Genomic DNA, 25,021 nt, shown 5'->3' with positions numbered 1-25,021 from the left:
TTTTAAGTTTTGGTGTTTAAAAAAGAAGCTTTACTGTAGTTGCTGTCTTAAGAAATTTTTCTATTTTTAGTGATTGTTTATTGCATTTGGGGGTGAACTTAATTTATGTAGTTACTATTTAAACTTCTAACTTTTATATATGATTTCAATAATTTTCTCTGACCTGTTAAAGTTTATTACTTTTGAATCCAAGAACTTTTATTAAAGTTCATTTTAAAAACATCACTCATTTTTCTTGGCTTTCTGAAAGTTGTGTTTTCTAGCATTTTGAGGAAAAAGGTTTTACATTTTAATAAATTTTATCAAAGTTAGCAGAGAGCTATTTCAGTTATTCTTGTGAGATTTACCCAGCTTGGTTGACATTTCAATTGGTCAGCAAAATGAATGCACTTATTTTTATTAAAGAATTACTTATGAAAATATAGGGGTCAGCCAGTGAAATCTGAGTGTACATTTGAGTTCTATGGTTAAAGAAAAGCTCCTTTACCTTGTACAGAACATCTGTAACTGCAGGAAGTTTCATTGTACAAATGAGGAATAATGCTCTTGTATATCACATGATTTGTGATCTTAAAAAGTCTCCACTGTGTAACCTATTTTTTAGATATTATTTTGACCATGTTTTTTAAATCTTGTGCAGTATTTTCAGACAAAATAACTGTTTTCTACAACATCAATCCCATAACACATCCACTCTCCATTCAAGCACTTGGTATTTTCTGTAGTAGACTACAGAGTTGTGTAAGAGAAATGAATGTACTTTCAGTAATTTCTGTAAAAGCCCAGTACCTAACACATTGTAGCCCCTCAAGAATGCTAAATTAATGTGACCCTTTGTGTTTTATATTTGAGTTAATCAACGGAACTATTTGGTATATAATTTTGAATTCGTTTTACTGTTTTCATACATAATTGTAATTCTTTCAACATTACCCACCTTCACTCTTCCCTTTGCTGTCTCTGCTGTTAGCATTGTTCTTTAATATGTGTATATTTTTATCCCCTGTGATCCAAAAACACATTGCTGTATAGCAAGGACTAAACTGAAAGCCTCATTCAGTTCTGGGATGATTTAAGGCCAAAATGGTCAGGAAGTTGATTATAAGAATGGGTATTGAGTATTGAAACCAGTCTTGTGTAAGTAATCTGGACCTTAAGTGGGCTACATCACCCGTGAATAGGTATGCCTACCATCTAGAAAGTGTTCCTGGTGGTTGGAGGAAGGAGTGAATATGTTCTAATTAAACTGGGGACATGCTGCCTCATGGTTTGAATACTAAGCTATTGATGCTCATATGAAAGAATGATGTTTGAATTGTTAAATAAGAACTTCCAAATTCTATAACCAGCAAAAAAAAAAAATCTTTAAAATGAAGGTGAAATAAAGCCATTTTGAAATTGAATATAAAAAAAGAAAACTGATTGCCAGCAGATAGCATCAGAAAACACGAAAGGGCATATTACAAGCTAAAGAGAAATGAAGGTAAATGGAAAGTTGGTTACTTAGAAATACTTGGGTAAACAGAAAAAATATTTTTTTTCTTCATATACTCTTATTTATTATATATGACTGCTAAATAAAATGACATTATCCTGTGGAGTTTTTTTTAACTAATGTATGTGTAAATATGAGCCCTTCATGGTTACACGGTTTCTGCACTTACGTGATATGGTAAAGTACTTACTCTAAGTAGAACTTGATGTTACAAATTTATATTGTAACGCCCCAGAGCAACCACTGAAAAAATAATGCAAAGAATATGTTTTAGTCAGAACACTGTAGAGGAGGACAAGTTAATTTGGGGCTCATGGTTTCAGAGGTTCAGTCCATACATGGGCAGCTTCATTTCTCTGTGCCCCAGGTGAGGCCAAACATCATGGTGGAATGGAGTGGAAGAGGATGGCAGACAGGAAGCAGAGAGAGCGTTCCATTTACCATAGACAAGAATCAAACCCCAAGAGCACACCTCCAGTGAACTGTCTCCTGTATCTGCACCCCTGCCTACCTGCAGCTACCTCTTAGCTAACCCATGGATTAATGCACCGATGACGTTAAGGCTGTCATAACCAATCATTTCACCTCTAAGCTTTCTTACCTCACACATGAGCTTTGGGAGGACACCTCTTATTTAAACCATAACAGAAGTATAGATAAAAATACACAATAACATAAAATTAACATGTTTTGTAAAATATATTTAGAGAAAATATGTTTGGTAAGTCTGGAAAGGAAGTTCTGGAACAAAACCATATAGTTGAAATAGAAAGCCAGTAGTAAAAATGATAGCTGCAAAACCAACCAAATCAAAAGTTCTGATAAATAATAGTGGAAGAAATATTTCAATTAAAAAGGCAGAGATTGGCAGGATAAATTAGAAAGATGAAGGTTGATTGAAAATAAGTAGCTTGAAAGAGATATTGCTACAAGACACTAAGCAGAAGTCTGGACTTACTATATTAATATGAGATAAAGGGGATATTGTATAGTGGTATGTCAGTTCATTAGGAGGATATAACAATCACAAATGTATATTTACCTAATACCAGGGGACTTAATATATGAAGCAATAATTAAAACAGACAGAAATAGACAATTTCACAGTTAAAATAAGATTTTCTTTCAGTGGTTAGTACAACAACAAATAATGACTTAGAAAATCTGAACTTAATGGACTGGGTTTGGCTTGCATGTGCAGAGTCCTGGGTTCCATCTCTAGTACCACCAAAAAGGGCAGAGAGCAGGAGGTAATCTGAACTTTATTGTCAGCCACCTTGAACTCACTGGTGTTCATAAGACACTACACCTTACAGTTGCAGAATTCACATTTCTTTTTAAATGTGCATGATAATGTTCACCAGGAACATTACCAAGTGGGGTATATGTGAAAATACAAGATAAGTTATTATATATTTTATATATGTATATATGAGTTCGTGTCACTGATTGTTTAAAAAAAAAAAGCAGCTGTTAATTACATCAGTAGGTATATAAAAATGTAATTGCCAAACGCAGTGCATATTCATGATAGATTTAAAGGAAACTTCCTCAGTTTGATAAAGTTCATCTGTGAAATAATATAGTAATGTCATGCTCAACAGTAACACAAAGTGCATTCCTCCTAAGCTCACAAACAAGCCAGGATGTTTGATTTCAACCTTTCCTTTATAGTTTGTGCAAAAGGTCCTGGCAAGTGCAATATGACAAGGAAAAGAAAAGGGCATACAGAATTGAAAGGAAGAAGTGCAGATGTTTCCAGGTATCCTGACTGCTTGTATAGAAAATTTTAGGTGTATGAAAATTCATGTTCAGCCCAACAAAAGCAGATTATAATCCTAAACCTGTATATACCAAAGAACATGGCTTGTAAAATGGAAATTACCAGAACCTTTTGGTAGAAACCCACAGATCCACAGTTGTGCTTTTAGCACAACTCAAAATTAATTGATAGAGCAAGAAGGCATGGGACTCTAAGATATAGATGATCTGAACGGTACAACTAGCCAGACTTGGCCTAATTTAAAACAAAAACATTGAACTCAACAATTACATAATTTTGCATTCTTTAAAAAGTGTATGTGGAATGGGTGCTTCTCCATAAGAAAGCTTCAGCAAATTTCAGAACTCTAAAATTAGTCAGTGGTTTTTTTAAAATTACACTGGAGTTGAGGGGGATATCAGCTGGAAATTAAAAAATGAGTTATAAAAGAAAGGCATGATTTCATTTAAAAATTTAAAAGAACAAAGTAGATCAAGAAGGAAAAGAAGTAAAACAGACTGAAATTGTTGGTAAATAGAAAAATATATTGGATAGCATATTGATGATTAAAGAAAGTTTTTTTAAAAAAATTATCAGTTTTTCCCTCCATCTTGGTTTTCATGCCACATAGCATGTGCTATCAAGGACCATTGATATGATGCAGCAATTTAGAAAGAGTGATCCATTCATTATTCTTCTAGAGCTTGTCTCAAGCTGTTGCAGGTTTTATGTACATTGTTGTGAAGAACTGTGAGGGAGCTGAGATTTTTATCTTCCTCCTAAATTAACAGTTTAGTTTGCTGCCACAGCTTCTTGGTGCTGGCAGAAGACCGGAGCCTTCTGGATCAGAAGCCCGGAGCCTTCTGGATCAGAAGCCAAACTTTATCACAGCAAAAGCAGGAACAGAATGTGAGCATTTTGTTTGCGTTGATTCTCTAAGCCCTGGGTTACACAAGACATTGCAAAACAAGATGACACTTTTCATCCAATGGATGTAGTTTTTTCAGAAAAGGAACCTGGAAATAGGGTCCCAGCACCTTATTAGGAAACAGTGGACATCTCCCCACTCTGGTCTCCTTGACCCTGTTCAGTTGCTTCTGACTCAAATTGAGGAGATACATAAGCCATGCACTCCCACACACTCAGAACATATAGGGTTGCTTGGGATCACTGCAACAGTGGCTAGGCAGGGCCAGCTGTGTCCTATTGCTGCTTCTAAAAATATTAGGTAGGTGACATACAGTAAGTAAATGGAAACAGGAACCAAATGAAAAAGAATACAGATTATTTAAAAATTTGTGAAAAAATACAATGAATAACTTTGGAGCTACAAATTTGAAAACTTGTGTAACTTTAAAAAAGGGTGGTGTTTTTTGATTCAGTAAAATCTATTAAGAAATTCTATCCAGTGCAGTGGCACAAGCCTGTAATCCCAGAGGCTCAAGAGGCTGAGGCAGGAGGATGGAAGCCAGCCTCAGCAAAAGCAAAGCGCTAAGCAATTCAGTGAGACCCTGTCTCTAAATAAAATACAAAATAGGGCTAGGAATGTGGCTCAGTGGTCAAGTGCCCCTGTTCAATCCCCGATACCAAAAAAGAAAGAAAAAATTGTAACCTTTTTTTTTTTTTTTGTATAAACTAATAAATTTATTTCAATGTTCTTAAGATAGTAAAATTGTCATTTGGTAATTGTGAAAATTCTAAAGTAAAAATAGAGGAGTGTCTTCAGCAGTTAGCTCCTGTTATTTTCATAGTTCTTTTCATTATGGGGTTGGATGAAGGGCAGTTTTAGTATGAGGTGAATGTGTGAATTGTGGGAAGAAGGGGTAGATGGAAAGGAATGCCAGAAAGAATAGGGAGGCATATGAAATTCAAAATGTGATATTAAGGTGGTTGGGTTCACTTATACAAAATATTCCTGATGGAATAAGCATCTGAGAGTGAAGAGGCAGAACTTCAGTCTATTAGAAGACCTATTGTATTGATGTAAGTAAGCACTTAAGGATACAGGACAAAGTGTATTTATTCAGAATATACAAATAATTCACTAAAAATTATTTCTAGGGGCTAGGGTTGTAGCTTAGTGGTTAAGCACTTGCCTCCAATGCGTGAGGCTCTGGGTTTGATCCTCAGCACCACATTAAATGAATGAATGAATGAACAAAACAAAAAATATGAAATGTTTCTAAAGACCACAAATTCAATATAAAAATGAGCAAACAGGCAGATAACAGAACAGAAACCCTTCTGAACAGTGAGCATGTTGAAAGCTGCTTCTAAAAATATTAGGTAGGTGACATACAGTAAGTAATACCTTACTAATAATCAAGGGAATGCACATGTGTGTTTAATAAGAGTAACATAACATTCGATGCCCACTGAGTTGTTAAACAACATTGTCCATTATAATAAAAAATGAATAAATTTGCTCAAACAACCTTGATTCAGTATATACTTAGAATTGAAACTGGAATGTTCAAAATTGAAACTGGAATGTTTTGAATTATCTTACGCACTTATCCTGATAAAAATACATTGATGTGACCTTTTTACACAGAATAAGAGAGTAAAATAATCCCTATTGTGAAGAAAGCTTAATTTTGGTTATTGATATTAAAGGATATTATTTTTCTTTAATGAGCAAGCAATAAACATTGAAGTAGTTTAGCTTTTAACATTGAGATTAAATTTTGTACATGTAAATAAATTGCGATTTATGAGCTGCATATTTTGGAGTTGTGGGTTCTAGTTATTGTGTAATGGCTTATTGTAACTATTCTTTCAGCATGTAATAATTAGAGCAGAATTCTGTTTTTCAAAGCAAATCATGTCAATTTAATTTATAATTTCTTTAACAACAAATATTAATTCTGTATTTTGGCAAGAATACCTTCTAAATGAGCCTAGGAAGGCCCATAACAAATTTGCCATTTTCTCCTCTCCCAAAATGTAAATGGGCTGGGAATGTGCTCACATGATAAGATGCTTTCCTAGTGGGCACTAGGCCCTGGGTTCAATTCCCACCACCACATCTCTCTCTCTCTCTCTCTCTCTCTCTCTCTCATACACACACACACACACACACACACACACACAATGTAAATAGGTATTGCCAATTTATTATTGTCATTTATTTTTAGAGTGTCATAATGACAGAAGTAGCCATTGGATTTTTCTGTTCAGAGTTAGGATGTATTGGTGTATGTTTTGCTCTGTTGATAAAATCGGGAGCTGAATGAGGTCCAAAGTTAGTGTTCATTGACATGACTAAATCATTCATTGAAATACCACTGGCATAGTATTTTCTATCCCCTTTCACATTGTTTTCATTTCACTAAACACACATCTCAGTATACAAAATAAGAAGTACTAGGCTGAATTCCTAACTTTAGTATCCTGATCTTGATCTAAAACTTTCAAAGATCAAAAACCACCACCAGAAATAGAACTGTGACATCCTAGGTAATTTGCATGAATATCTCTTTTCCACTTTTACTCTTCTTTTCTGACTCTGGCAGTGTTTCTCAGACTGGCCTTGAACTCCTGGCTCAAGGGTTCTTCCTGAATCCGCCTCCTCAGTAGATGGGACCCCAGGTGTGTGCCACTATGCTTGCATCATCTGTATCTTTTAATCCAGAGAAATAATTGATTATTATTTAAGTTTTCACTGTGACTTTGATTTTGCAGCTCCTAATCGACGAATTGGAACGTTTCTGATTCTATAGTTATGTTAATATAATGACAGGATAAAGTTGTGAAGTAAAAGAAGGGAAATTCCTACGACCTGGAAGGCTGTCTTAAGACATAGGAAGGGCATGGCATAAGGAGGAAAAGGAGTTCCACAATAACAGCTTGGCCCTGCCTTCAGCATCTTTTCTTTATTTAATCCTTGCAATCCTGTGACTTTTACAAATGACAAAATAAGATTTCAAGAAATTATAATTATTTCACTGTCTCCTTTGCTAGTCTGAAGCACTTAAGAGGGCTTGTGTGGCTGCACACTTACCTGTAAAATCTTGTTCACTAGCAAGGTACCTTCTGTGTAGAGGAATTCAGTTAGTATTAAGTAAATAAATGAATGAGATGCTCAGGTTTATAGAGGTATTGAAATTAGGTTAGCATTTGAGTCTGTGTTCTTGTCCTCACTATGTATATAACACTTCTTGGTGTGGGGAGTCACTTTCTTTTGTGTTTCCTTCCACCTTAACCAGTTCTTTTTATTTACTCTTTATTCTACAATGAGCAGATGTTGATTTAGGGTTTGAAGCAAACTTAGTACTCTATCAGTGAGAAAATATGAATACTTGGTAAATGTTGGCATTATGGAAAGATCTTAAAATACTGTTATGACAAGATAGCACTCTTTATACATGTAGAGATGCATTCCTAAATATTCAGTCATAATGTGTCTTTGATATTTTTTAACAATGATGGATTCAAGATGGCATGAAGGCAGTTATGAATTGATATTGGGGCAATACGAGTACTGTACATACCCATAGTGGCATTAGGTTGAATAAGACATTACAAAGCAATGACAACAAATGATAAAGTTGCTCTTTATCCTCTATCCTACAGTCCTCAACAAGGAAGCAACTTTTGTAATATAATGAGCATCATTGCTCATTTACATTTTGGAAATTCTAATATCATTAGGCTACAGTCTTAGGTTTGAGAATGTAAAACAGACTATCAGTGGATCTTTCAAGGTAACTCTTAGTTTGTATGTGGTTGTAGCTCAGTGGACTCTGATCTCTATTTTGCATATGTATTTTTTATTTTTACTTAACAGAAGATGGAAAATATTCGGATTTTTGTATTGCCTGCTCTCTATATTTGTATAGATCTTTAATTGAATTTTTCAGGTATTTAATGATTTTCCCTAACCCACATAGAGAAGTACACATGTAGAATGTACAAGAAAATACCATATGACTTAGAAGCTTAGTAATTATGGAGCTAGAATATTTTGTTAAGTGCTGTTTTCAGTTTAAATGTAGCAGTTTAATACCAAATTGTACCTTTATTTTATTTATTTTTCTTTATGTGATACTGATTGAACCCAGAGCCTCATGTGTACTAGGCAAGAGTGCTCTACCACTGAGCTACAACCCCAGCCCCCAAATGTTTTTTAATTGCTTTAAATATGCAAAATATTTTACCGATATTTTATATATTTCTAATATATAAGATACAATAATTTAACGTTGAGTAAAGAATACATAATGTTAAAACCCTATGGATTTAGTAATGCTTTAAAATTGAATTTGTATTGCATTTATTATGCAGCATGAATATGTTATGCTGAATTTATTATGCAGCATGAATATGTTATGAAACTAGTAATTCATTTGTGTAGGCCACTTATTTATAGAATATGCAGCTGTTTATATACATATGAAACAAGTACAGAAATTAATACTCAATAGAAATGAACAGAAATGAAATAAGAGAAGTATAGGTTCAGATCTGTGTGGGTAGACAAGAAATATAAAGCTATTGATTATATACCAAACTCTTAGGTATTTTAGGCATTTCTGAGTACTTTAGGTTAATGTAAAAAGTGGAAATGAAACATCTTTGCTTTCTCGAGACTTCCTATATAGAGTAGTAAAGTTCTGTGGAAGCAAAGTGAGGCACAGGGAGGATAGATAAATTCAGATAGAATGTAGTAACTTGGGAAAATATTTTGGAAGAGGTGGTATTTGAATTCATTTTTCAGTTTTTTTGTTTTTTAATTCCTTTCCCTACTCTTTCAGTCCATTTTGTACAGAGCCTATGAAATAATCATGGTCATAGTTTGTTAAAGATTAAATAAAGGTATATCTTTTTTTAAGCTTTTTTCTTTCTAAAAGTTACATGTAAAAAGTAACTTTGTTTTTATGTAATATTTTAATATATTTTATTGAGTAAGTTAATAAAAACATTTTCAATTTTGTTTTTCTGAATTTTGGTTTATGTTCTTGTCCATTTGTTGTTAGTTACCCCTGCTCCATATTCCTGGTATGTCATCTCCTAAATCATCTGTCTGTGATTTTAGATTGCATTCTGTCCCAGCCATAGTCCATCATGGTTAACATAATTATGCAAAGCTGGATGCTCCTCTGTGTGCTGTCCAGATTTACACAGCTAGAGCTCCTCATAGTTGTGTGATATGTGTGCTGCATGTATTTCTGTTTTATAGATGAGAAGCCAAGGCACAAAAATGTGCAAATATTTTGCCCAGGATTTAACAGGTAGTATGTGTGTAAGTGTGCATAGTATCATAAATTACTAAGATTATCAGACCATTACTCAAAATTTTATCTGTGAAAAGTCATATTCTAAAGCATTCCTATTGAATTTCTGTGGAATTTACTGTCCAAATAGAATTATCCCAGAAAAATGTAACTTTATGTATAGTGAACCATGTGTGGTCACACTTTTGCTTTCACCTTAAAACCATTGTTACATGAACCTGTGAATGACCTTTACTTGAGATTAAGATTTTTTTCAAATACCATCTTGGTTCTGATTATTGTTTTCAATTAAATAATTATAATCTTGATTAGCTTTTAAAAAATTATATGTGACTTTTCTTGTCTTCCATGAATTATTGTAGGATCTTCAAAGGCAGAAGCTCATCAGCTTAATGTAAGGTCAAGTGAATCAGTCCATCAGTTTATCTCCCATTGAAATAAAGATAGGTGATTCCATTAATACCTATCTTTAAGACTGTTAAAAGGGCTTCGTAAAATGTTGAGTATGAAGCTCTTTATGCGTTTCTGTTAATAATGTTAATAGCTCTGACTTTATTTCTCAGTCTCTTTTTCTGCTGTGGTAAGTACCAAATACAGGGCACTTAGTAAAGACAGTGGAAAGAATGTGAAGATGATTCTGATTCTATGGTGCTTGTAGCTTTTTTTACAATAATACACATTGAATTGATTTTATCAAAAGAAATAGAACAGAGGAGAATAGAGCGAACACCCTGTCTGGAGTGACCTGGTGATAAATTTCTTTAAAAGATGATTTTTGAAATTGGGAATTTAATAAGATCTGGGATGGAAAATGGGCAGATGTAGGATAGATTAATCTTTTACTTTTTATCAGGGCACTATCAACAAATAATTATTGGTTAATATTTTGAAGCATTGTATCATTTTTTCATTTCTTTAACAATCTTTTTATATTTGCTAGATAGTGGAGAGAATAAAACCAACCATCCAGTATACAAAAATTTCACATGTAAATTAGTGGGATGTGTCTGCGAGGAAGCATTTTGTGCTTTCAGAGGCAGTAACCAACTTATATATATGGGTGATCCTTAGCTGCAGAAACTCAACTGAGTTTCCTCCTAGTCTATTTCCAACCTTACTTTTTTGATAAACATTAGGTAGCTGTTGATCTTTAACTTTGTTGAGAGATGAAATTTAAAAGCACTTGTTCACTTCTGTCTTTTTATGGGAAATTTCATTCATATTTTTTTATTTCAGTCTTCGTGTATCATTGGTCATATTCAGCTTCCCAAATTATCTTGTTCACAATTGTTTGCACGCACACACTTTTAAGTTCCTCAGGTCTAGACAGTCTCCCTCGGTTTAGTTTTCATTTGGACAGACCAGTATTATTTGGCAAGCACTGGGGAGATACCTTAAGTGTAGTGTGACCATATAGTAATTAGAATTGAATTAGTGGAATTGAGACCCGAAAATGGGGAGGGCCCACCTGATGTCTCCATTATTGTGTCTGCAGGAGTTCAGTGTTCTTGTAATGGAAAGGCATTGGGACTGGTTCTGTTTTCAACTTGGAAAATATTTGGCATCGAATAGTAATAAAAGATCTTTGAATTGGCAAATTGTTTTCCTTATCCTTAACTTAATGAGCATTTGTCAAATGCCTGCTGCCTTTAAAGAATTTCTTAGATGATGATTTCAGTAAACTAAAAATAAAATCATACTAATGTTCATATATTACTAGGAAATAATTTGTTTTGAAAATTTGTTATGGCTCTTAAATTAATAAAAGATTTTTGAGGTCAATATTTATGACTGGAATAAGGAAAGAATTAGACTATATAAAATCTACTTTATGCCGAGTTTCTCAAAAAACAATAAGATATAATTGAAGATGATTATATGTCCAAATTTTAATACTTGGCTTCAGTGCATGTATTCATAATAAAAATGTTGTTGGAACCTCGGTTTGCTTCAATATGTGACACTTTTGAATTCCTTTCCAAGAGATTTTTGGCATATGAACTTGCACATTAAGAGCACAGTAGGGGAGAAGTCTTTTGCTTATTTGCCTGCCTACAAATGTATAATTAAAAGTGTATCAGCAGGGGTTAGGACAATCAGTGTGCTCTGATGCTTCATGTTATAGAATTACTTTGTTGTTCAAACAGATACTGTAATTAGAGAATAATTTTAAACTTCATCAGGCAGTGACTCATCAAATTTCTTTTATCAAAAAAAAATCACAAACAGTAGTTTCTCAAATGATAAGAATTTATTGCTTTTTATTTTTATGTGTCACTGTGTACAACAGCTTTAAAATGAAGTGGATTTTATTTTATTAAAAAGAAATGATATTATTTACTTATGGGCAATATTAATGTCTTAGTAATAATGTTTAAAATATGCATTGTGTTTAAGGCCACATTTTAGTTTTAATAACCTTACCTATTTAAAGATTGGGGGGATTCTATGTGTTTAAGTTAAACGGCTACGGATTTATCCTTTTTTAATATTTCTGTCATTCAAATTAGATAGATCTCTCATTTAGGAAAAACAAAATTTTGTAGGTGCAAGAGATGTTTTACCAAGTACATTTCTCCCAGTTCTTGATATTCTTCATGACTTACTCAAGAATTTATTTATGGGGAAAGGAGTGGCTTGGAATTAGGAGATAGGACCAATATGGAAAAAAAAAAAAATCTTTCATGTATTTCTTTGTCTGCAAAGTCTCTACTGAATCAAAAATTCTGTGAGAGTATGACATGCTTAGAATTGCACACAAAAATGTTAATAAGGTTTAAAAAAAAATCTAAACTGGACATGGTGGCATGCTCTTGTGGGAGGAGGGCGGCCGGGAGGGGGAGGCTAAGGTTGGGTGGATGGCTTCAGATAAGCCTGGACAACAGAGTGAGATGCTTCTCACACACACACACACACACACGCTGAAAAAAGAATTCTAAAGATTCAAGAACTCTGTTTCTGGTCTTTCACTAATTTATTTTGCTTATCTTGGGGCAGTTTACTTAACTAGGAAGCTGATGTAGGTGATGATGTATGCTAGGAGTTAGTGGCCAAGATGGCAGGCTCTGTTGTGTGATCTGGGTGGAGAAGAACTTTGGTGTAGCTTGGGCAAGCCACATCTGTCTAACAATAACAATGGTAGTCCCACAGTCATATAGTTTAGTTAGGAGGATATAATGACACGGCATATTTTATTGCTTAGCATTGTACTTGATAAGTAGTAAGTGTTCAATAAAAGCTTAGTTGCCGTTATCATGATCACCATCATTGTTCTTATTAAATTTATAATTACCTGAGAGGCTGTTACTTGAAATTCATTTATGCTTTGTTCATTAAGAATGTACACAATAAATTACCATTAGTAATTATGTCTTTGTTCTTTTATTGGGTGCAAATGGTATTATAAAATTATTTAATATGATACTAAACTTTAATTTACTATATAAAGCTGTTTTCCATTTCCTTGAATCTTCTCATCATTTATTCTGACCTCAACTATCAAACCTTAACTATACATACACATATAGTAATGTTATCTGATTTGTCTTTGCTGTCACATTGTTATATTGAACAATAACTCGTCGTTTTGAAAAGATTTCCTAAAAAAATTGTTTTCATTCCCATTTTCTTCTTTCTTTGTGGGTTTGTACATTTTAAATTCTGATTTTCTTAAGTTGGCTTTTAAATTCTTGAATTAAGAGTGTACACTTTTGCCAAGGTACTTAGCAACTCAAATTTATTCCTTCTGTAAAGTGCAGTGGCAAATTATACTGCAGCTTTGTTCTGTGTTTCTATAATGCAGGTAATATCGCCTTTTTAAGTTCTTTGGTTTTTTTCTTCACCATTGTATAAATGTTTCATGGCAAGTCACAGTTTCAGCTTTTATGCTAAAGCTTTTCTGACTTACTCTAAATTATTAATGTTCTTTAGTTATCCCTGTGTAGTATTTATGTGCGCTACTCTTAAACACATACTTAATCTCACTAAACACAGAATAGCCTTTAATTGTCTTTAATTACTAATTAATACATATTATGTTTATATAAAATATCAGTTGTGGTTTGATTTAATTTTTTTTTTTTAATCTCTGGCATTTGCCTGTGTCTTTGAATGCCTGTTAATTTCTGATTAGTTATCAGATAGTACGTGTGGATATTTTTATATTTCTATAAATACCCTTCAGCTTTGTTCTGGGACAGTTAAGTCATTTGGAAAGTTTGGTCCCTTTAGGTTTTGGCTTTAAAATTTATTTGAGCAGCACTGGAACAGTGGGCAGACTAGATTTAATTGTTGCCTTTACTATAGCAGGACCCTTTAGTGTACAGTTTCTGAATCCCAGGAAGTCTTTTCAGTCTGACTCCATATGAAAACTAGGCCCTTTGTTACCTTGAGTCCTGGAAGCAGTTTGTTTTATAAGCCTCTGGAGTTTCCTGCCAGGCTGCACTGGTGTTTTTGGGTGGAATGCTCTGGGCCTTTGGCTGTTTCCCAGTGTTGTTGTACAGGACTTGGTTGTGTGACCCCAGCTGTGCTAGTCTTTTCCACTCAGGGAGAAGTCAGTCAGGGAGGGCTCACTCGTGTCTCCGCCCCAGGTCTTTTCATTGTCACTGATCTTAGCTGCCTGATGTCTATTGGCTTAAAATTGTTGTTCATTTGTTTTACTTGCTTCTAGTGGGATTATACATTTGGTTCTTATTTTTCCTTGGCTGGAAGCAAAAATCCCTTATGATGATGGATTTAGACAAAAAGGCACACTTTCAGTATATACCAAATAATGCCAGTAACTAGTCCATGTAAAAACACAAATTTTGGTGGGAAAATATTATTAGCAATCTTCAACATTAAAATTAACATTTGTGTTTAAAAATTGAGCAACAGTGAAAATATTTATGCACATTTTATATTCTTCGCAGATGACCCCATAGTTCCCAGTTCTTGATTGAACTGGTTTCTCATTTAGTTTTTTCATAGTGCTCCCTAGGGGAAAATGAATCTCTTATAGTTCTATTATTTACTTTCTAAGTAAATAATAAATAGAACTATAATATCTGTATCAAAACTTTTTTTTTTTTTCAGTACTAAGAATTGAACTCAGAGCTTCCTGTGTGCTCGGCAAGCAACTCTACCACTGAGTTACATCCCCAAACTTTGTTTAAAAAAAAAAAATGCATTTCAAGACGGGGTCTTGCTAAGTTGTTCTGACTGGCCTTGAATTTGTAATCGTCCTATCTCAGCCTCCTGAGTAGCTTGAATTATAGGCATGTGCCACTGTGCCTGGCTTTAGAACATCTTAAATTGAAGGAAAAAAATGATTTTCTAAATGACCACATTATTTATTTTTAAATAATCACATTATTTATTAATAGCATCTGTGTTTTCTTGGGGGCCATTCAAGTTCTAAACCTCAGAATCAGATTGGACACCGCCACCTTCTTATACTCTGCTGAGTTTTTCAGACTTGCTTTTTGTAATAGCAATGATAGACCTAGCTTTGTGCATGTGTATCATTACTAAATGGAATGGGGTGTGATCTAATGTTGAAACAGACATACTTTGAGCTAGTAGTTCATAAGTGTCAATAGATGTGATTATAGCTCCAATTCCCTGAAATTTCACGTATCCTGGATCTTGTGAGTCCACTCTACTGCCTCCTATACTTGGGGAAACATGAATGTTCTTATCTCTTATAACATGTAGATACGTTTTCCCACTGAAGATATTAGCTGAAAATAAAGTAGAAGTACATACTTAACTGTTCAGACATTTCTGTCCTCATTGGGTAAGCTCATTCATGTGAGTTGTACAAAAGTTGTATCCTTATACCAGTTTTACTTTATTGGATTGGAATCTCACATTTAGTAAAATAAATACATGAGTAGATTCAAGATAGAGGTCTAATAACAACAAAGGTAATATTTATTGTTTGTTTGTGGTACTTTGGTCTGAGCCACATCCATTTCTGTATAACATTTGTATGTTACCTATTTATAAATTTATATTCTTTGTTTTTTATGTTTTAAAATTTATAAATTGTATTTGCATTACCTCTAAAACTTAAAGCAAGAATTAGCTCTGCAATTCTGAAATGACCCAATTTAGATAATAGGTTTTTGTAGTGTGCTCTTCCTAGTTCTCCCTGTGGTGTCAAGGTATCAGTGTGAGGGTCCTCCTCACTAGGAGACTAGACGTCATTAAGGAAATTGGGCACATAGTGTCTGAAAAACTGTATTAATTACTTGATATAATGAAAGAGAGGCCTTATAGTTGATTTTAAAAATGTCTAATGGAAATATAGTTATAACTTATTATTTCTTGTGGATTATAATAAAATGTTTCCATAATTATTACTTCAAATACTTAAGTGTAATACTTCTTTTACACTATAATGTCTTGTTTGCAAAATATTTTTTTCTGCTGTTGAGTACAACTAATGTTATTAAACAATTGTGATGAAGTGGAAATTTTACTGAGTTTGAGAATTCTTTGATTCATTTTTATACTGACTGTTTATTTCCCGTGTGTTCTTTGTAAGTGACGTGCTTAATCTTGATGACTTTCTGTTTACTCATAAGTAATTTATAGAAATAACATGCTTCTCAGAGTGTTCTTCATGGTAATCTATGGATGATGCCATATGTAAGTTTCTTCATTTTGGCCAGGAAAATAATTCAGAAGGTTTCTAATGTTATTTTAGCAAAATAATGCAAACATGACTTAAATTGTTGGCAACAGATTCACAATATGAAGGATACACTCTCTTTAAAGAAAAATAATTGTAAGAGTGTACTTTGTAAATTTTTTAGGAGGAGCAAAATAGAGGCAAACCCAATTGGGAGCATCTAAATGAAGATTTACATGTACTAATCACTGTGGAAGATGCTCAGAACAGAGCAGAAATAAAACTGAAGAGAGCAGTTGAAGAAGTGAAGAAACTACTGATACCTGCAGTAAGTAATAATTTCCAAATCTTAGATTTGGGCCTTATTTCCTATCTTCAGTTTAATTTTAGATTATCATAATATTTATCTGTTTTTTATTATTGTTGTTGTTATTGTTTTGGTACTGGGAATTGAACTGATGGGAATGCTACCACTGAGCTACATCCCAGCTCTTTTTATTTTAAGTCAGAATATCAGTAAGTTGCCCAGGCTGACCTTGCATTTGGCAATCCTCCTGCCTCAGCCTCCTGAGTCTCTGGGATTACAAGAATGCACCACCATCCATGGTTTTGTAATGTTTATCTTAGTAGACAGACAATGGGTTATTATTTGGTAGAGATTTTTATTTAACCACAAAATAAAAATATATTAACTCATTAAATATAACAAGCAAACATGGATATTGCTCAAATCCTTAAATGGGAAAGTCTTTATTTTTGGAAAGGAATTGATATGGGGGGGAAGCAAATTTAGTTAATAACCTCTCCTTCTCACAAATAATATTCACCTGCTGAATCTTTTTTTTTTTTTTTTTTTCTTTCTTTCTTTTTTTAATGGTACTAGGGATTAAACCCAAGGGCGCTTTACCACTGAGCCATATCCCATTCCTTTTTTTTTGTTGTTGTTTTGTTTTATACTCCCAGGAACAATTTTTTTTTTATTTTTATTATTGGTTGTTCAAAAAATTACATACTTCTTGACATATCATATTTCATATATTTGATTCAAGTGGGTTATGAACTCCCATTTTTACCCCTTATACAGATTGCAGAATCACATAGGCTACATATCCACTGTTTTACATATTGCCATACTAGTGTCTGTTGTATTCTGTTGCCTTTCCTATCCTCTACTATCCCCCCTCCCCTCCCCTCCCATCTTCTCTCTCTACCCCCTCTACTGTAATTCATTTCTCCCCCTTGTTTTTTTTTCCCCTTTCCCCTCACTTCCTCTTATATGTAATTTTGTATAACAATGAGAGTCTTCTTCCATTTCCATGCAATTTCCCTTCTCTCTCCCTTTCCCTCCCACCTCTCATCCCTGTTTAATTAGTTGTTCTCCTTATATCGAAGAAGACATTTGGCTTTTGTTTTTTAGGGATTGGCTAGCTTCACTTAGCATAATCTGCTCTAATGCCATCTATTTCCCTGCAAATTCCATGATTTTGGCATTTTTTAGTGCAGAGTAATACTTCATTGTGTATAAATGCCACATTTTTTTTTTTTTATCCCTTTCTTTCTTTCTTTCTTTTTTTTTTTTTTTGGAGATAGGGTCTCACTAGACTGCTTACTGCTTCACTAAGTTGCTGAGGCTGGCTTTAAACCTGCCATCCTCCTAAGCCACTGGCATTACAGACTTGCAACACCATAGCTAGCTGAATCTTTTTTTTATTATAGGGAAAAATGTAAGTACAACATCAATATAGTGATGGCAAGCATTTGGGGGGAGGAGCAAGTAATGAGTGTGCAAAAGTCTATGCAATTCATGCTGGATGAGCTGAGTTAGCATAATATTTGACTTGTCTGTGGTACCATATCATTGTTTCCCACAGAAAGGTTAATGTTCATTAGTAAGACTTTTCTATAATAAAATGCTTTTTTAAATAAAAATAAAAGCTAGATTTTACTGATATACCAGGCAACATTTTGAGCACTTTTCATACTGCACTGTTATAACTTTAATAGTTTTTCAATATTTCAGAAATATTTAAGAGTCCGAGATAAGTGAAAGTAATTTTGGATAGTGACATAAGAAATTATCCAGACACCTTTGTGTTCTCCAAATTATCCCCAAACCCTTCCATTTTCTGCCAGTTCTTCCCTCAGCTGTTTCTCATTGTTGCACGTCTGTTTAGTAACATTAGAAATGATAATGGAACTATTGATTACCCGAGTATTAGCTTTCAGTGGGAAATGAAAAATAAATTATTATTAGTTTTCTGTGTCATTATCAAAATGTTTTTTCATTAAGAAAAAAAGAAACTAGAACTACTGCTTGTATTGTGTCCAAAAAAAAGTCTGTTAAAAAAAATCTGTTAGCAGATAACTGCTGTTTTTAATTTTCCTGATAATCTGGAAGTTAATTCACACATCATTAACATTTTATATTAATTTGACAAAATTAAAAACTTGAGTTTCATTTAAGTTTTATTGATAGTTATGGAAGGAATATATGCAGACAGGTTAAATGGAAACTAAAATTTATATTTACACACCATTAAACCATGTAAAATCTTCCTCCTTTTCCTTAATATGAAAAGCTGCATAGAAAAGGAGATTTTTAAGAATTTAATAAGTTATTAGTTTTATGATCAGAAGCTGTTTTTAGCCTTAAACTTTATTGATAAGTATATCCAAAACTACAGAGTTCATGTATTATACTAAACGAATAAGTTTATCTAGTAAAGCCAATAAATCAGTGTATAATAGCAGTATTATCAACCAATTAGATTATTTTAATCATCTTTCAATAAGTTTCTTTAGTTCTAAAAGGTAATAACCTGGGAAAGAGTATTGAATTAAAAGCTGTGTTTTCTTGAGAAAGTTGTTACTAATTTCTCTGTATTTACTTACATACAAGTTACAGTTGGAGCAAAGATCTTGAAAAACCCTGTTATTTCAAAAATTGTCTTCCGGGTGAGCCCTCACTTAGCATGTCTGAGTCCTTTGGTTTGATCCCTACCACTATCATCAAAAAAAAAAAAAAAAAAAAAAAAAGCCTCGGAATATGTAAACATGGAAATAGATTTTTTTAAGAAAATTTATACATATCTTAGAGGAAATGATGATAAATTTATATCCTGTGGAAGTATTTTTAGGATTACTGTTATTAAACAGTAATAATTTCAAAGAGCATAATTTAAAATTATTTTCTTTTTGTAATGAAATATTCTTAGAGTTTCAGATAATAGAATAAAAATAACATACTCTAAGGTATGAGTTCTATACAGTGACTTAGACTTGCAATAATTTTTATTATTGTTCACTTTATTGATTATGTATATTATAACCTGGATGCTCTATTATAGAATTTATTTAACTTAAGCTGAATGCTGTTGTACATTTGTGATGATGATACCAAGAAAAATAGAAATTTAAACCAAAGAAAAGCTTTACTATCCTTGGCTTTTGCATAATTGACTAATATCATTAAACTTAGCCAGAAAGAAAATGATGTTTGATTTAAATGCCATTAAATGTCATTTATATTAACATGTGAGTAAATCCTTCTCGTGTTAAACGAAATTCATCATGATATAACATTGAGTGCTATGCTGTGGACATTTTGTATGTCATACCAAATGTTGTCTGGTCATATCAACTTCTGAAACTTAAAAAATGGTCAGTTCTAGTTGTAGGGTTTTGGGATCTGTTATCATGGGGACGTCAGTGATCATTGAAGTAATCTAGCCTCTATCACCTAAAAACAATTTAAGGCATCTGATTTAATTTTCTTTAAGCAGTTTTTTTCTATGGCACTAAGCTACAAAGTCATGATGTTAATTTTTCTCTCTTTCATATTCTTTTTTTTTGTTTTGTTTTTGGTGGGGAGTGGAATCACAATGTCTAGTTTGTGAGTTCGTTGTTTTAAATTCCCCTCTGATTGTATTCTATTATACACTGAAGTTGATGGGCTTTTTGCTGGAAATAGTTGTAGAACCAATTTTCATAGTCTGATATTACACATTTGGTAGTCTGATATAATTATCTTACTTTGATATAAGGATTTGTAATGAGAATACCATGGCATCATTGTTGACTTTTGTAGACCTACTTTTCCAACCCACATCATGTGTTCTTCCACAGTATACGTGTTCCCCTGATCATAGCAGACATCATAAACATTGTAGTATCTTCTTTCCCTGTTTAACCAGAAAGCTATAATCTCTTGTCTGGCAAATTATTTTTATTTCTAGTACTTAACATAATGCCCCGCATATAGTAGTAACATAGTAAATATCTGAAAAATGAATGAATAGTTGAATTTTGTAATAAGGTTACTATGTTAGATTTCTGTTAATATAACAAATAGCTGAGATGAATAACTTATAGAGAGAAAAGGTTAATTTTGCTCGTGGTTTTAAAGGTTTCAGTACATGATCAGGTGAACCCATTGCTTTTAAGGCCTCTGGAGTATCAGATGGCAATGGCATAGAACCCATGGCCAAGAAAACCTACTCAGACTATGTCCAGGAATCAAGACAGGAAGAGGAAAGTGTGAGGTACTGCTGTTCCCTTGGAGAGCGTGCCATCAGTGATATAAAGAAATCCCAGTAGCACCACTCTAGGGACCAAACCTTTGTCACGTGGTACTTTCGAAGACTTTTAAGATTCAAACTGTAGCATTCTCCCCATCTCCCAAAGGTTTGGAGTCTTAACTTTCAGCATTTTTCAAAAGTTCTAGGCTAAAATCTCACCCAAGTCTTAAGGCAAACTCAGTTGTGAGTGCCTATAGAAATAAAAAACAAATTATACACTTTTAATGTACGATGTTGGGACAGGCACAATGTATACATTCTCATTACAAAAGAGTAAGAGAGGACTAGAAAGGAAGGATCACACTAAAGTAAGACTGACAGTAGGGCAAACGTTAAATCCTATTGTTCTTTGTACAACATCTGGGACACATTGGTGGAATGTGTTCCCAAGGACTTAAAATAGCATTGTAACTTTGCAGACACACCCCCACATGACCATTTCCTAGGGCTGCCTCTTCTTGTTGCATGTAGCTTCCCCTGGCAGATGTCCTGTGTTGCCAACACCTATGTCTTCCTGGGATCTACACTGCAACTTTAGCTTCACCACCACAGTTCCCTGCATCCTCATCAGGGTCTGCTTGCAACTCTTGGATTCTGCATGATTGCAAAACCAGCATCACAGACAACACCAGGATCTGCTGCTAGTTGTTCTTCTACCTTAAAATTTTCTTTGCCAAATAAAGTAGTCTGTCACCTTCAAGTTCAGCCTCCCACAAAATTTCAGGACATGGAAAAAATGCAGCCAGATTTGTAATAAGGGTGTACCCTTATCCAGTTTTCGGTAGAATCCTCATTTCCATCTGAAAACGTCAGGATTGCCTTTGCTGTATGCCTTTTAATCAGCATTTTGGTCCTTTCAGCCCTCACCAGAGTGACATGTTAGGCTCTACTTAACAGCATTCTAGGCTTTTTCTAGCTTACTACTTCAAAACTTTTCCAAGCTAATCCTATAATCCACATGTTCGGGTATCTAGTTATAGTGATGGCCTGGGTCACTCAGCTTTCTATCACTTGACAAATACATGCTTTAAAAACCTTTTGGTTCTCTGCTACTCTTGAGAGCACAGTGTCAAACATACCCCTACCCCACCCCACCCCACCCCACCCCACCCCACCCTACCCCACCCTACCCTGGTCCTGGAGGCTCTTTCATGATTTGGCATAACTTTTTAGGCTTCATTCTGCACTGTCCTTAAAGTGCATACATCCACACTGTACCCACAGGCTGAATTGTTGTATTTATTTGAATTCCTTGAATCTTCACTCTTTTTCTTATCTCTGGCCTTTGGTTAAATTCATCCATCAGATTTCATTGCATGCTTACTTAGGCTAGATAACTGTTTTTGAGAATACAGAAAGTGTAAGTAAAACTGACAAAAAGTACCTGCCATCATGAAGCTTACCTTTCGAGTTTGATTACTGACCGTAAGTAGAATAAAGACTAACTGTATTGAAGCGTTAATCAAGTGGTGCAATGAAAGCAGGAAAAGGCGGGTAGAGAAATACTGATTCAGGAAACAATACTTTATTAGATGATGATTAAAAAATGCCTCTAAGGTAATATTTGAAGGGAAAAAAAATGGAACTGAAACATGGTGCAGTCATTTCTATAGCCAAGGAATTTTCTAAGCAAAGAGAACTGAAAGTGCAGTGATCCCGAGACTTGTTTGTAGACAGTCAGCAGGCTGGAGAGAGGTGGGAGGTCAAGGCCAGAAAAGGGGGAGGATGAACTTGCAGATTGCTAGTTTTTCTGAGATGAGAAGTAATTGGAGGAATTTGAGGAGAGGAATGACATGGTCTAATTTATATTTCAAAGGATCATTCTGGCATCTGGCCTGAGAGTAGGCTTTAAGAGTAGTAGTGAAAGTGTAGATGCCAACAAGGAATGTTTGCAGTTTAAGTTGGAGATTAAAGTGACTTTGGACTAGAGATGGAGTAGTGTTTGGATTTTGGATTTACTTTGGAGGTAGAACTGACTAGCATTTTGATGGATTCTTTGTGATACTATATGTGATGACTTGAAGTAGTTGAAGATATCTTTTTATTTATGCTGTTCCAGGAGCAGGTTTGGGAGAGAAGTTAAGAAATTCGATTTAGAAATGTAAAAATCGAGACATCAAATGTTGAAGTACATTAGGTCAGAACAAGAAAATTTGGAGCCATCACATCAAAAGCCTTTAGAGCTGTAGGACTATATGTGATTATACATACCAGTTGGTAATAGGTAAAGAAGAGAAGTCTGAGGCCTGAAGTTGGGACACTTTCTGAGTCTTGTCAGGAAGAAGAAGAAGAGGGTCCAGCAAGGGTGGACATGAAGGAGGAGAACCTGAGATGAGAGGAAAACCAGGAACCAGTCCTGGGAGTAAAGACATCTTCAAGGAGGAGTGGTTACTCATGTTGTTGAAGATGGTTCCTGGGAAGAGGGAGTTGACCCTTGGCTTCATTCTTCACTGTCCTTAAAGCACATACATACATCCACACTGCACCCACAGGCTGAATTGTTGTATTTATTTGAATTCCTTGAATCTTCACTCTTTTTCTTGTATTTTGGACTTCTGATGTAAATTCAATCTCTAAAGAGTAACAAACAGGCCAGGTAGTGCTTCTTAGTGTGTTGACCTCTAGTTTTGTTTCCTTTGAAACAGTTAAAAAGATTCATTGGCCTGGGATGAAGAAAAAATGGCAAAAGAAGAAGAAAAACTGGGGTTTTTTGTTTGTTTCTAAGATTTCATTATTTATGTAAATAATGCTTCTAGTACCTTGGCTTCTCTGTTCCTTTATTGCTTCCCCATCCATGATCTTCTCCTGCACCCAGCTTCAGTTACCCACAGCCCAGTATCCAGAAATGGACATTTTATTTCTCATTGAAGTGGTTCTGCATAAATCTGACAAGCACTGTTGGAGTTTGTCAGCACTTGTATATATACACATGTAGAATTAGTAGAATTACTAGGACACCAAGTGCATTTAAAAGTTTATTGCTTATTAAAATTTCTGTGATAACTTCCAGAAAACATATATCAATATAGTCTTTTTCTGTGGACAGTGGGTATTTGGGAAACTGGGGACTGAACCCATGGGCACTTTACCACTGAGCTACATCCCCAGCCCTTGCATTTTTTAAGACAGGTCTCACTAAGTTTCTGAGGCTAGCTTCAAACTAGGAATCTTTCTGCCTCAGCTTTCTTAGTTGGTAGAATTACAGGTACCAGCCACTGTTGCCTGACTCAGTATCCAATCTTGCCAGTATTGCACGAAAATACCTGTTGCCCAACAATCTCAAATCCTGGATATAATCAAGCTTCTAAACCTTTCCTTTTCTGATAACCTTTTTTTTTTTTTTAATAAAGGCCACTAATTATAAAAATAGGACTAAAATAATTCTCTTGGTTCTTATAATTTTAGGTCAGTTTTGATAGTAAGTAGTTGTGTGATGATATAGATGTTTTGTGTTACAAAATTTTTAATGTTTATCATTTGGACAGATACTCAATTTGTGGTTTCATATTGGTTTTGTGGGGAATACGGTTTTGTTACTCTTTAAAAGAGATTGAATTTGCATCAGAAGTCCAGAATTATCCTGAATGTTTCTTACCTTGATATGTGGGAAGACGTGGAAGGACAGTTTTGTGTCCATTTTGTTAAAAGACTTAGTCCTGGCTTGTTGAGGGGTGCAGGAGTGAGAAGTGGAAAGGAGTTGACTGCTTGATATAAGCTGTTTAATTAAATGGAATGAATAAAGGTTGTGTGTGCACTCCTTGTGGTATTCTGGTTGAAGGTTTGATGTGGCCCCATTCATTTGCATAATTTTACTCATAACTAAATGTTCAGTAAATCAGTTTAAATCCATTTCATTCAAATTTGGGTTTTCAAACAACTCTGTGAAATAGATTTCCTATTTTTGCCAACAAGCATACAAATTGCTTGGCATTATTGGAGCAGTTGGTGATTTTTTTTTTTTCTTCCCAGAAAACAGCATCTAATTCCTCTGCAGAATTAATAAGGGTTCTGAGATAATCACATAATTCATTTTAAAAAGCAATTAATATTTTATTTAGAGCACTTCTGGAAAATAACACTTTTATTTCAGAGCTGTTCCTTTGACATTGATAACAAACTTAACTTTTATCTCATTTCATAAATCACAAAATGAATCATGCAATTTCAAGAATTATTTTTCTCATATAATGTTTTTATTTGACAAGTCTATCTCTTTTCTTCCAATATCTATTTAAAACATCCTCTTCATCATAAATGCCATCAATCCAGTTTTTTACTCAGTCTTTTAAACCTGAACTTTACCTCCTCCAGATTCCTGAGGCCTTTGTTATACTC

General features: G+C 34.1%; 1 protein-coding gene across 6 annotated transcripts in view; it reads left to right on the top strand.

The window, feature by feature from the left end:
• Qki (QKI, KH domain containing RNA binding) overlaps positions 1 to 25,021 on the top strand; it is a 133,623-nt gene that overhangs the window by 76,937 nt on the left and 31,665 nt on the right. For all 6 annotated transcript variants that reach the window (XM_071612860.1, XM_071612858.1, XM_071612861.1 and 3 more), the window contains exon 4: positions 16,294 to 16,437. In XM_071612860.1, coding sequence (XP_071468961.1) covers positions 16,294 to 16,437 — 144 coding nt within the window. The remainder of the gene's footprint in view (positions 1 to 16,293; positions 16,438 to 25,021) is intronic.

The sequence above is a fragment of the Marmota flaviventris genome, chromosome 6 (genome assembly GCF_047511675.1).
Source record: "Marmota flaviventris isolate mMarFla1 chromosome 6, mMarFla1.hap1, whole genome shotgun sequence".
NCBI classification, from domain to species: Eukaryota; Metazoa; Chordata; class Mammalia; order Rodentia; family Sciuridae; genus Marmota; species Marmota flaviventris.
The sequence above is the reverse complement of the archived record's forward strand: the minus strand, read 5'-3'. Positions and strand labels throughout refer to the sequence as shown.